The sequence below is a fragment of the Furipterus horrens genome, unplaced genomic scaffold (genome assembly GCF_987537825.1).
Source record: "Furipterus horrens unplaced genomic scaffold, mFurHor1.1.pri manual_scaffold_8, whole genome shotgun sequence".
Classification (NCBI taxonomy): domain Eukaryota; kingdom Metazoa; phylum Chordata; class Mammalia; order Chiroptera; family Furipteridae; genus Furipterus; species Furipterus horrens.
The window spans coordinates 110,238,224-110,251,543 of NW_028327178.1; the positions used below are offsets into that span (position 1 = coordinate 110,238,224).

Sequence of the window (13,320 nt, forward strand, 5' to 3'; positions counted from 1 at the left end):
CCAGATGGGCTGACCTGTCCTCGAGCTCCCACCCGCCCCTCCCGTGCACACCCACCCTTCAGAAGGAGGCCGTGAGGCTGGGGGGCAGGGCTGGCCGGGGAGACCCCGTGGAGGCTGCCTCTGTCGTCTCCTCGGTGACAGAAGCTGACTTGGAGAACGGTTAGGGAAAGGCATTTGAGAGTCAGCTGGGATTATCCAGCACTCTGGAACTCTGGTCCTCAAAGGCTCACTAGATGCGTTCTCCTGACTGTTTAACGGATGCCCTCTTGTCGGGTTTCTAAGGCCGTTTCCTCTGCGCGCGGGCAGCCCTGGCAGGGCGGCGGGGGGCCTTGCCTGGTGCAGACTCTGCATGGAGCGCTGCCTGAGAGAGGCTTGTGGGGGAGGCGGCATCAGAGGCCCTTGACCCTGAGTACCACGTTCCTGCGAGGAAGGGTGTCGCAGTCAGACAGAATAGCACTTGGAAAGGCCCGGAGCCGCGACATGTCCTGGAGAGAGGACGCAGGCGCTGTGGAAGGGAGCCCTGAGGCCGCGGGGCGGCCGTGGCCGTGACCAGCAGAACAGCTGCTGGGGTGGCACCTGGGTCGGAGCATTTGGAAGCCGAGGAGAAACAGACCCAGATTTGCATCATGGAAAGTCCGCGTTCCCGGCCAAGCGTAGGGGTGGGGGCTGGGCTAGGGCAGAAGCTGGGTGGGCGGGGTGGACAGAGAGGAGGGCCCCTGCTGGGGGTTCTCCTGGGACCCGGGGAGCAGGCGGCAGCAGCAAGGGGGCAGGGGCTTGGCGTGACACCCAGGAGGGAGGCCCCGGATGGCTCTGTGCGGGAGCTGGGCCTCTCCCGGGGCCGCTGGCTGTGTGGGCCGTGGGGACGCGAGGCTTTTGGCTGGGGGCGGAAGAGCCGGATTCCTCAGTGCGTCCTTCCCTGGCGTCCAGCAGGGAGGCCTGGTAGGGCCACCCGTCCCCCGCCCCTCCTCCCTCCCCCAGGCCCCGGTGCGGCCAGACGCCGTCCAGCAGCGGTGCCGAGAGCCCTTTATCAGATAATAAATAAGTCGGCTGGAGCCGGCCATGTCAACATCTTGGCGGGCCTTGCAGGGCGCTGCAGGGGGGTCTGCCCACGACGGCCCTCACGTGGCCCTTGAAGGCCGCAGCCCCCACCCTGGCTCTGAGGGGCATGTGGGTGACGAACAGGGCACCCACAGCCTCCCAATCTCAGGGCTCCCTGGTCCCTCTGGCTTCTTGTTCTCCAAAGGGGTCCGTGGGGGGCTGGGGCATGGGGAGCTGCTGTAGCCTCTTTCTTGGCCCTGTCCACACAGCCTGTCCCCATGGAAGCCCCTGAGTCGCCATGAACTTTCCCGGGGCTGGTGGCAAAGGGAAGGGCGGTGAGGGGAGTGAAGACATCACTCCTTCCCTCGGACTGCAGTCCCCTGCGTTGGTGGCCGAGTGATGGTGACGGCAGCAGCTGGTCTTCTGATCTGCTCAGATCGAAGGCTGGTGCCCGGCTTCCCCAGAGCAGCAGCTCTGGGGTGTGGGCACAGCTGGGCCGCGGGTGCAGGGCGATGCTTGTCCGAGGGCCCAGGGCAGAAACGCACACCCTCCTACGGCAAATGCGGGCCAGGAATGGCAGCAGGCCGGTGGGAAGCAGGGTGAGTGGGAACTTCCTGTGTCACCGGCTCTGATGTCATTGTCAGGGACCCGCGTGTGTGTGTGGGGGGCTGCTTCTGCTCCAGAGTTGTCCCTGGGCCACTTGCGGCCGCTGCCCTGGGTCTGGCATGAAGCAGCGAGTGAAGGGCTGGAAGGGCAGGGGCAGGTGCCTCTGAAGCGCTGGTTCCAGAAACCGCGGCTGAGGGCCAGGGCACCTCCCATTCCCCATGCCCTGTGTGCTCGCTTCCCCGCTTCCCTGGCAGGGTCTTCCCTTCCCCAGGGAGGCCGCGCACAGTCAGGCAGCGCCCATGGGGTGGCCTTGCTTCCCGTCCCGTCGCTCCGATAAGCGGCCCCGGCTGCCCAGGCCTGCCAGCCTCCCCGTGTCCAGCTGTTTGTGAGGCGCAGGCAGAGCCCCAGGGGCGGTGGCGGGAGGAAGAGCTGCAGGAAGGGGTGCTCGGTCGCTATATTAAGGCTGAAGGTCCTGACAGCTTCCGGCCCGAGAGGCGCTCGGCGGGGAAAGACTTAAATTTAGCAGCGATGTCCCTGCCCTGAGGTGGGGGCTCAGGCTCCGGCGTCCTGGGCCCAGCCTTAAAAATGACAGAAAGAGATGGGAGAGATTGCTTCTCCTCCGGTCTCTGCCAAGTTCACCCCTCCCTCTGTGGGGATGCTGCCCCATACATCCGTCCCGATGTGGACACCTCCAGGAAGCCTCCTCGGGTTGTTCAACACCAAGCGCTCAACCCCAATCCTGCGGACTCGCAGGGTCGGGGCCACTGCACACGTCCATGGACGGCAGACCCGGCAAGGGCGCGTGGTCCTCCCCCAACTGCAGATTGGGGAACAGAGGTGCCGACAGAAGCCACTGGGCTCCCTGGTGGCAGCACTGTCTCGAGGAGGCTACACGGTCCCCTCCACCTTTGGTGCCTCGTGTCACCATGTGCCTCGACTTCTCTCATCAAGGGTTTACGCCCTCGGAGGGGGAAGGGCAAGCGAAGGGGCTGGAGAGGAAATGGGCGGCCCCTTAAGCTCTCTGTGCCTCAGTTTCCTCACTGGGAAGTCGGTGGGCATGAGACGAGACAGCCGTGGTCTCACATCCAGCACGGCCCCCGCAGACACCGCCTGCTCCCGCCCCTCCTGTCCAGCCTGCTTGTGGAAGGTGCTGGTTGTGAGCCGCCAGACAGACCTGGCCCCGAGAGGCTTCCTCTGCGGCCCGGCACTGGTCCCGCGGTTCCCCGTGTGGCCACCGGCTGGAACGCCTGGGTGCTGGGGGCATGCCGGTCCCCACACCACGGCCACCACTGATCGGGCCCCAGGCCCCGAGGTGCGGCAGTAACTGGCTCCTTGGGGGAGGGTCCCGCAGCATCTCTGCGTGTTTGTGGGGGGGCTGGGGACCCCCATCTCACAAAGGTGGAGCGAGGCTGGTGGGCAGCCCTGAAGACATTCCGTTTATGAGCGTCACCCAACCCTACAGACGCCCTCAAGGGCCCCTGGGTGACCCAAAGGGGCCAGCGGGGTCCAGCAGGGGGGCCTCCAGGGTGCGCTTCTGAAAAGGACAGTCTGACTGTGGGACTTGCCGCCTGGAGGCCGGGAAATCCCACAGGTGATGGGGACAAGGGGGCAGAATCAAGCTCTTTATTCCACATACTTTGTCATGGCCTCGCTTCTCTTTTAAAAGATGATAAAAGGCACTGGCGGGACCACCAGGGGCGCCAGGATGACAGATGGAGCTGCCCAGCGGCGGCCGGCCCGCAGCTCGTAGTCGGCTCACCGTATTTAAAGGGTTTTGAACCAGGGCCTGGCCGGGTGACTCAGAGTGCCGTCTCAGTATGCGAAGGTTGCGGGTTCGATCCCCGGTCAGGGCACATACAGGAAGCAACCAACGAGTGCGTGACTAAGTGGAACAACAAATCAACGTCTCTCTCTCTTTCCCTTCCTTTCTCTCTCTAAAATCAATCAATAAAAATAAAAATAAAAAGATTTCTGAACCAAGTTGGGAGCTGGGGGAAAGAATTTTTCAACTGGAAGGCTTTACATTGAGAAAAAAAGAGAAAGAAAATCCAGTTTCTGTTTTCCCTGGAAAAATCAGGGGGTCCTGTGGGTGGAAGGCAGCACCCAAGCACGAGTGACAGTGGCCCTTGGGCAGGGTGCGCCCCACGGCCCCTGCTCCCTGTCACCACCCCGAGGAAGGCCCTGTAGCCACGCGCCAGCTCCCTCGGGCAGAGTGGTGTCTCGCCAGCGGGAGCAGCGCCTGTGCCGCCCGACCCTGGGAGGAGCTTCTGGAGGAGAAGGGCGGGGGGTCGGGTGAGTAATTCTGCTGGGACCGCAGACAGGCCAGGACGCATGCTCACCCCACCGCAGCCTGAGGGTCCCGCGGGGCTCGGGGACCTCCGTCCGCCCGGCAGAGATGCTCACAGACACCGATTCAGTCAGAACGAGGTCTTTTACTGGCCCTCGGGGAAAACCGTCCACATACACACGTCCACGTGACTGCGTGCGGCGAAGGGCTTCCCCTTGCGGCGGCGGCGCACACGGTGCCGGGCCTGCGCACCTGCCCCGGGGCGAAGAGCGCAGGACGGACCCTGAGCCCCGGGCGCCCGTCGCTCCTGACTCGCCCGGCCTTGGCCATTCCACGCGTGGGCCTGGCTTTCCAACAGGAGGCTGGGTGTTTGCGATGTTGCCCCCACAGACATGGAGATGGCGAGCGTCCACAACAGGGCTCAGGTGGGGGGCACCCTGGTAGGCGCGGTGCACCGCCTCGTGCAGCATTTGGGGGTCCCCTGCCCCCACGCCTTCCTCTTGCTCTGGGGCTTGACAGCCACCTGGACAGGCCTCCCCGCCACGGGCCGCGGGCAGCTCGGAGCTAGAGATCCTGCTGGCTCCTGCCTCTCCCGGCGGGTGTCCGCCGGGCTGGCGCGACACAGGCAGCAAGGTGGGTCCAGCGGGTGACCGGGGACCTAGGCCAGGGCCAGTGCACACCACGCCTCCCGGCGCAGAGCCCCCCCGAGGCCAGCCTGCGGGCCCAGGGCCGCGGAGGGGAAGGCGAAGTCCTCAGGCTCGAACTTGAACTCCAGCTGGCTGGGGGCCAGGGTGCTGTTCACCTGGCCAGGGGCCTGGAGGGAGGACAGGGACACATGGGAATACGGGAACACAGGCTGGCTCACATGGGGTCGGGACCGCACCCAAGGGGTCTCCTCACTCCTGGAAGGGGGTGGGGGACCCTGCGTGAGCATCAACATGATACTTTGCGGGGCTCTCGGTCCACATCACCTCTCAGGACCAGTGACCGGCCGCGTGGCCAGCTCTGAGATCCCCGGGGGGCCTGCAGGGGCTGGGACCAGGCTAGGGCGTCGGGCTCCCTGAGGAGGTGCCCAGGAGCCAGCTGTGGGCACCTACCCGCCCTGTCTGCCTTACCTGGGAGGGGACGCTGGGCCCAGGGCAGCCTGGGGACGCCAGGCTGGGCTCGGGTTTCAAAGTGGCTGCCGTGTTCTCAGGGTTGGGGACGGAGGATGGCCGCGAGGCTGTGGCATTCCCTGTGGACCCTGGGAGGAGAGGTGGGATGCTTACAGAGCTGTCACACGGCAAGTGAAGGGCTGTGTGTGGCTGCGTCTGTCTGTCCCCCTGCTTCACAGCTGCGTGAGCTCGGGCCACCCCGCCCCTCCCCCGACCAGAGCCCTCCCGGGACAGAGTGCAGGTATTTGCACTTTGGGGAACAATGTTTGCTCTCGCTCGCACCAAACAAGGAAATCTCTAACGGTGGAATGGGGGGCACTCAGTGTGGCTCCCGAGGGCAGACCACCCCCCACGGGCAGGCTGGGGCGGTCCCAGTGGCTGGGGGTCGGCCCGGTGGCCCCTGGCCCTGCACCTGAGGAGCCCTTGGCCCTGGCCATGTTCTTCGGCTTCCGCTTCCGCGTCTGGATGCTCTCCTTCTTCATCGCCAGGGGCCGGGGCACCTGGCAGAGACGGGCAGGGTGGGTGGCCGGCTCCTCGCCCCGGTCACCCTGGGCTGTGGCACAGCCTGCCACTCCTGCAGCCAACGCGTCCTCAGAGCCCTGCTGGGTGCGCTGCGGCCCCCGGTGCCCCCCTCCAGGCGGGGTGGAGGGGGGGCTGCCTCACCCCGACCTCCTAGTGCCACTGGGGGCAGAGGCAGGACTGTGTCCAGCCTGTGCCCCTGCTGAGCAGCCATGGGTGAGCCACAGAGACACGCGGTGCCGCAGGGGGCCCGAAAGGAGGAGCATGTGGGCTTCCCTGTGCCCCCCGCCCCCCACTCACCCCGTGCAGCTTCGTGTACAGCCCACACGCGTTGCACACGGGCTCGCCGTCCGCGTTGCGCCGCCACAGTGTGGTGGTGGTCGTGTGGCAGTTGGTACAGCAGAGACCGGCCCGGCGGGTCGAGGACTGGGGACAGGGGGGGGGGCAGTGTGACCAGGTGCCGGGCACAGTGGGGGGGAGGGACGCAGGGGGCGGTGGTCCGGCCAACCCCGGGGGGCTGCCAAGGTGCAGGGGGCTGTCCTGGGCTCCATACCCCACGAGCCCCACTGTGGTCACGTCACCCATTGCCTCAGTTTCCCCATCAGTGGAATGGGGGTGATGCCAGACCCACCACAGGCCTGCTGTGGGACTAGGGTCTCGTGAAGACCCCGTATCTCTAGGACAGAGTGGCACCTCCGGAGGTCAGGCCCCAGGCTGGACTTTGGTGACCCAGCTGGCCCTCTGGGCACCTGGGACTCAGCACAGATGCTACTCAACGGCTCCCCAGCAGATGGTGGGCTGAGGGCGCCAGGTCCCGCTGTCAGAGCGAGGCGGGGCCCGTCCAGAACCTTCCAAGGGCCCGCCTCCCAGCAGAGCTGAGCCCAACCCTGCAGGCCTGTGTCCAGTGGGGACCCACCCTCCCCATACCTGGGTGCCTGGCAGGGCCCAGGGAGCTAATGCCAAGGGTCCCGGAAGAGCCGGCTGTTTGAGGCTCAGGAATGGGGACCTAACGGGGGTGGGCGTAGGGGCAGAGAGATCCAAGGGGCCCTCTCTCCAGCTCAACAAAGACTCTGTCTGGCTAACTTTTTGCTGTTTGGATGGGGTCTTGTCCCCCACAGCCTGGGAGCTCCAGATGCTCAGTGCCAGGCCCCAGGCCCCCCAAGCTCCCTCGGACCCAGAGCCCTTCCCACATCCCAGCAGCATAGCCTGCTGGTGGCACCCCCCCCCCCCCCGCAGCTACCTGCCCCCAGGCTTTGTCCTCAGCTGCTGCTCTCTCGTCACCCCAGCCCCTGCCCCGGACGCCCCTGAACGTGTCCTGTCCTTGCCTCCGCATGCACCGCCCCTGCCTGTGCAGTGACACGGGGGCCGGCCTGTCACGTCTGCTGCAGAAACCCGTGAGGACCCCACACTCGAAACTGTCCCAAGGAGGTGTGTCCCCTCCCTGATGTGGTCCAGCACAGGAGCCAGCCAATCAAGCAAGAAAAGGACCCTGGTAGGGGGCGTGGGGGTCTGTCTGGAGCCTCTACATGAGGCACCAGCCCTTCCAAGAAAGCTCAGGCCAGTGGCCACAGCCTCCCTGCGGCTAGAAAGCAGCCGCTTTCCCTGGACACGGGTCCCCCTCCCTCGCCCCCACTCCTGTCCGCCCACCGCTCAGGGGTGGAAGCTTCGCACCCGCAGGGCATCCCTGCAGCAGGTGGTCTGCACGCAGAACCTGTATATGTGGAAAACAGACCCCCGGGGCGTGCGCACCCAGGCTCTCCACCCCGGGAGTGCACGGGGCCAGGAGTCTGAATCCCCCGACACTGAGCACAAATGCAAGTTAAGAAAAGGGAGATTAGGGGGCGAGGGGCGGGGGGGGGGATCCAGCAAAAAGGAAAAAGGGCTCAGGGACACCTGTGGGGGTTGCAGGGCGGGGGCGTATAAGGGGGTTCAATGGTGATGGGAAAATACACTAAAGAAAAAAAAGAAAAAGAAACTGGAAATTAAATTAAAATTAAGAAAACAGAAAAAAAAAATAACAAAAAAACCCCAAGTGCTTGCGCATTGGCCTTGCCCTCTCCCCTCCCCAGCCGCGCTTCACACAGGGGAAACTGAGTCTCAGAATCCTCTGAGGGTCCTGGTGCTCCTCAAGTGGGCAGGACCGCCTCCCTCAGCAGGGCACACGCCGGGACAGTCCCTGAGACTCCAGCCACCCTCCTGGCTGTCCTGTGGCTGCTCCCGAGGCCCCGCCCACCAGGCCTCTCCCGGCCTCGGCCTCTTGTTTTCTTTCTCGGTCTGTTTTTTTCAAAAAGAAGTGGAACTTCAAAGGCTGCTGGCTGCAGCAGAGCAGAGCCACCCCAGCTCTGGGACATCCAAGGAAGTCAGGGTGGGGACAGCAGGGGGGGTTGCTGGCAGGGGAGAGGCAGGGACAGGGAAGGGCGCCCAGGGGCGAGGGGTACAGAAGTCACTCTCTGCAGAGGGATGCCGGGGGGAAAGGAAGCCTGCAGGTCCCGCTGACAGCAACCTCAAAGCACGGCTCTGGTTTCCAACAGGCCCCCTGGACATTGGGAGGGGAGACAGACGGATCGACAAGGGGACACACCAGCTGACAGAGCCGCGTCCCTGTTGCTCAGGGTGTGCTTCAAGGGCAGGAGGGTCTGTGACTCCCGCTGTGCCGGGCAGGACACCCAGGGAGCCCCAGTCGAGGTCTGACCCCCTCAGCGAAGGACTCTGGCCCCCCACTGCACGGCCACTTCCTGGAGCCGGTGGTAGGGCCGCCAAAGGCCAATGAGCGTGTGGCCCCTGACCCGGGCTGTGAGCTCCGATGTTGGGGGGGGGCCCTTGGAGCAGGCAGGTGGGGAGGCCCACGGGGCTGGGGAACCACCCCAACTACTCACCCTGAACATCTACAGTGAGCGCCAAGTGCAAACCCCGACACAAGTCACAGTGAACCCCCGGGATGCTGCTGGGGGGGCATGGAAGTCCCCTGACCCCTGCCCCACTCGGCAAACACTTCCTGGGAGTGGTCCCCATGCAGGTCTGTGGGGCCTTGGACAGAGGGGGTCGGGGCAGTCCGCCCTCTGTGGCCTGCAGCCCTGGGGAGAGGAGGAGTCACACAGGCACCTTAATTGCCCCGTGGCCCCCAGACGGGGAACAGAGGCCTCCCCAGGCCAACTGCCTGGACCCAGACTGTCCACGGAGCTGACCAAGCCTCGGGGTTCCGCAGAGCTGCCTCATTTAATCTTCACCGCACGGCATGGGGACAGCTTCTAAATCATCTCCCAGGACTTGGCCAGAAGACCCAGGGCAGGGGGCTCTGCATGAGGGGGACGCAGGGGACCCAGAGGTGGACAGTCCTGGTGGGCACCCAGCGTCGGCCACCTGCAGGCTCTGTGCCCGGGGAAGCTGCCCCAACTCAGAGCCCCAGGCTTGTCCTCCGGCTGGTGCGAGGGTAAACGTCCCAAAGCTTTGATGGCAGATCTTCCTCCCATCTCAAAGCTTTGGGGCAGCTCTGCCTGCCCACCCCCATGTCAGGAGTTTTCTGCTGGGTCGTGAGCCCTGCAAAGGGTGGCAGCACCTTCTGGGTCCTGATGGCCAGCATGTCCTGGGCACCCAGTTCTGCGCCTGGCACCGGGAGAGTGAGCGGAGCCAGAGGAGGGGCCGGTGGGGTCAGCAGGTCTGCGTGGCAGTCCCGGGACCTGACCTTTCCCCTCTTAGCCTCAGGTTCCCCATGATTGAGGGCTGTTCACACCAGACACCAGCCAGTACAGCACACAGGGCTGAGTGCATGAACGCAGGGGCGGAGATGCGAGTGTGCGGTCATGTGGACTCTCAGGGGCCCATTCTCTCTGAGAGGCACAGTGAAGTTGGGGAACCTGCAGAACCCCAGACTCCAGGCCAGAGCAGAGGGAGACCACAGCGGCTGCCTGGGACCTGCAAGACCTAGTCAGCCCCGCTTCTTGCCTGGCCAGCCTGGGGCTCGGAGGGTGGGCCCAAGGCTCCCATAGCAGGGGTGGGGGGCTTCTTTTTCCAGGGAAGGCCTGCGGCTGAGCCCCCCAAGCCCAGAAAGGCAACCATGCAGGCTGGCTGGGCCACCCCACAGAGTTGGCTGGAGAACAGCCCCCTTCCACCCCTGCCAGGGCTCAATACACCAGAACCAGCCAGAACCGGCCAGAACTGGCCTGAACTGGCCTGAACCGGCCAAAACCAGCCCTGACAGGGCTCCTCATAGCAAGCGAGTGTTGGACCAGAAGGCTCAGCACCCCCAGCACTGTACCCCCACCCAGACCTCCGCAGGAGCCGCTGCGGCCTCACCACCTCAGACAGTTCCAGAACCAAGCAGGCCCTTCCACACATTTACAAAATGAAGTGAACACCCACGTTTGCCTGTGAGAGGGTAGAGCAAAGCAGCTTCTGGGGACTGTGCCCCGCCTGGGGCAAAAGTCCGGCTCCCAGTTCCCAGCTCCCACCCCGCCCCGTGACAGAAGGAACCAAAAGTGAAAACGTGTTTTGCTCGCAGAGCCACCGAACAACCGAACAGTGTAGACCTGGTCTGGCGCCCGTCCCTCAGGATCGGGTAAAAAGTGCTCCCCAACAGGGCGGCAGGGCAGCGGCGTGGTGGACCTGAAGCCCCTCCGTGTCCTCCCACGCAGCACCCACCCAGCACCCACCCTCCCAGCCAGGCAAGAAGCTCGCCACCCCAGTCACTCTGGGAACCACTGGGCTGAGCCTCCAGTGGCTGTTCCCTGTCCAGGGACAGAGCACTTCCTGGGAGACCCCCAGACCCCACCAAGTCGCAGCCTCAAGCCCAGGAAGCGGGTCTTTTGTCTCTTCCTGCCACAGTGGTGGGCGGGGAGCCCTGTCATCCTGGCCTGCCTGCCGGGGCATCCCCACCCAGAGCCCTCTCCATGGGTACCCAGGACTTGGGCCTCCGGGCGCCAGTGTGTGGGCCTCCTGCAGCCAGCTGGGTCCCAGGCACGCCGGCCACCTCCTGGCCCGCGACCCGCACTCACCAGGCGCTTCTGGGGCCGCACGAGCGGCCGGTTGACTCCGTTCATCTTGTGGTAGAGGCCGCAGGCATTACACAGGTAGTGGCCGGTGCCGTCGCGGCGCCAGAGGGGCGTGGACAGGGCCCCACAGTTGACACACTCGCGCCCCTCGCCGGGGAACTCCTCCAAGAAGTCGGACACTGTGGGGACAGGCAGCCGGAGGCTCGAGGCTCTGTCTCTCCCTGGAGTTCCAGGGCATCCACAGCACTTTCTCCCTTTTCTTTTGTGCCTTAAAGTTATTTTATTGTAAAAGTACTTTCACCTGATCTTAAGTTTTCATGCAGTAAACTTTGTGTGAATTTAAAACACTCCTTTGGGTTGGTGTAATAAAGTGGGGGAGGCATCATAATTTAAACCTCAAGGAGGAAGACAGGGAACTGGCGCCCCACCCCCAACGGGGGTCCAGCACTAGGGTCTGTCACTCTGATCCCTTGGGGAGGCAGGAGCGTCTACGCTGGCGGCGGGAGGGGGCGAAGGGCCTTGTCCTCTGCACAGTGGGAGGATCCGAAGGGCCAGATCTAGGGATCCTACAGGGACCAGGGGCCTTGCCCTTGGCGGCCGCAGGAGGCGGCTCCGCTCGGCCTCTGTCGGGCACTGGGGTGGCGCACACAGGCTCCCAAGGCCCAGCCGGCGCTGGCGACGCGAGGTCGGCCAGCCGGGTGGGGGCGGGGCGGGGATCAATCATCGCCCGGCCAGGGTGGGCGCCGGAGGAGCGACCCGCTTCCTGCGCCGAGGAGGCGGCGGGACCAAAAGGTTGCTGGGGGGAGGCGGCGAGGCTTCACAAGCGGGCGGGAGGGACGGCGGAGTGAGTCCCTGCGAGCAGCAAACAGGGGTAGCCCCGGGTTTCTGGGCTTCAGCTGCGGGGTGACCCCGACCCCAGCAGGAGCGGGGTTTGAGTGTCCTCAGGTTTATGGGCCTGGAACCCGATTATCCAAACTCACAGCGGGAGGCACGGGGACCGGGTCTCAGATCAGAATAAGTAAACGTTCTGGAACAGAGGCGAACGTGGCAGCTTACTCGGATGAACCGGCGTTTTGAATTTGATAAAATCACTTCCAAAACTTTTCATAAAAACACTTAGCACACAGGCTCTCAGCTGGCACCATCCGGGATGGTGGGCTTGCGTGAAAAGAATGTGGAAACAGATACTGTCCTCTGACGGTAAAGGGGTACAGGGCACACGGTTACCCACTCGGGCTGGGGTGCTGTGGCAGGCGCCGCCCGGGCGCCGGGTTCTGCTCTCCCTTTCCTAGTGGGCAGGGTTGCGTCCGGCCGACGATGAGCACCCAGTGGAGCTGCCCCAGCCCCGCACTCACCCAAGGTGGCTCTGTGGCCAGGGAGGCCAGCCGGGCGGCTCTGGAGGCTGTGCAGGACGCTGCCCTCGAAGGGTCCCGAGGCCCAGGACGGAGCCACCTCGGTGCTCACGTAGGCCGGGTACGCGGAGGGGTACGAGGCGCCCACAGGCCGCCCGAGCGCAGCCGGGTACTGCTCGCGAGCCAGCAGTGCGCCCTGGTAGGTGCCACTGCCCCGGCCGCCGCTGCCTCCTCCGGGCCCCGGGGAGCTGTGTGCGCAGGAGAAGGAGGTGGCCCCGGCGGGCTGGGAGGCCGGTGGGTGTGGGCTGCCGGAGCCGAAGGCCGATGAGTCCGCCTGTGCCCAGCCGGGGTGCGCCGTGAGAGCAGAGGGCTGCGGCCCCGGTTCGCACGTCGGCAGGTAGGGCAGCATGGAGGGGACGCGCGCCGCCGGCATGAATACCGGGGACCCGGTGCCCGGCGCGTGCAGAAGGGCGCCCGAGTCCGCGTAGGAGGCCTGACCGGGGCTTGGGGCCAATGCCAGGCTCTGGTACATCTTCTCAGGAGTGGCCTTGACCTGCGGGGAAGAGGGCTGGGCGCTGAGGTCACAGACGCTGTGTGCCCCAACCACCGCCCGCGCTCGTGCCTGGCAGATGCTACCACTCCGGCTGCGCGCCCCGCTTCCTAGCCCGCCGTTGTGGGGGCGAGTCCCGGACCCGCGGGGGCAGAACAGCTGGGGGCAGCCCCGGTGCAGCTGGAACGCTGCGCTCACCTCCTCCACTGTCCGGGTTTCCGAGGTTCCCAGGGTGGGATCAGAGGAGCTGAGAAAAAGCGGCTGGACAGGTCCCACGTCCGCAGGGTGTAGAGCCTGGGCGCTGGGAGAAGGAGCCAAGCCTGGGAGGGGCGCGCAGCGACGAGCCCGGGTGGGGCTCTCACCGGCTGGTCGTGAGGACCCGAGGGCGCAGTTTTTGCGGTGGGGTGGGCCGGTGACAGGCCGTCTAGAGACTGGGAGCCGGATCCCGCGCGGTTCCACAGGGAATCCCGGGCCCTCTGCCCGCCCCTCCGGGCCGCCCCGCCCCTTCCCTGCCGGCGCCCTCCACTCCCTCCGAGCAGGGTCAGCGCTGGGGCTGCGGCCGCGGCGCCACGTGACCCGAGCAGGCACGCCCGTGGGGCCGCGCAGAAAAGGCAACGCGGGCGCACTGCGCCCGGCACGCCGCGCTGAGTCCCGGCTAGCGCAGGCGACAGTAGCCGACCTGTGCTTGATGGCGCCCGGGGTAGTCGGGAAGCAGGGACAACTCTAAATGTGCTGGGGGGGGGGGGCCCGCGGAGCCCCGCCCTTCCTTCCTCGCCAGCCCGGTTCCGCGACACTGGCCCGGCGTTTGCCTCCGTGTCCTGGATGA

At 65.5% G+C, this 13,320-nt stretch overlaps 1 protein-coding gene across 2 annotated transcripts; it reads right to left on the reverse strand.

Annotated features, from left to right (window-relative positions):
• Positions 1-4,056: 4,056 nt before the first annotated feature.
• Positions 4,057-12,979, reverse strand: GATA5 (GATA binding protein 5). Of its 2 annotated transcripts, none has more exons than XM_090285344.1 (7): positions 12,693-12,979; positions 11,948-12,497; positions 10,596-10,771; positions 5,905-6,030; positions 5,498-5,585; positions 5,047-5,174; positions 4,057-4,745 (listed from the first exon to the last, which is right to left on the reverse strand). In XM_090285344.1, exons 2-7 carry the CDS (start codon positions 12,474-12,476, stop codon positions 4,590-4,592), a joined length of 1,203 nt encoding a protein of 400 aa, XP_090141470.1. In that variant the 5' UTR covers positions 12,477-12,497; positions 12,693-12,979; the 3' UTR covers positions 4,057-4,589. The 2 variants fall into 2 exon arrangements, with proteins under 2 accessions (XP_090141470.1, XP_090141471.1); XM_090285345.1 differs by having other exon boundaries at positions 11,948-12,512.
• Positions 12,980-13,320: the final 341 nt, after the last annotated feature.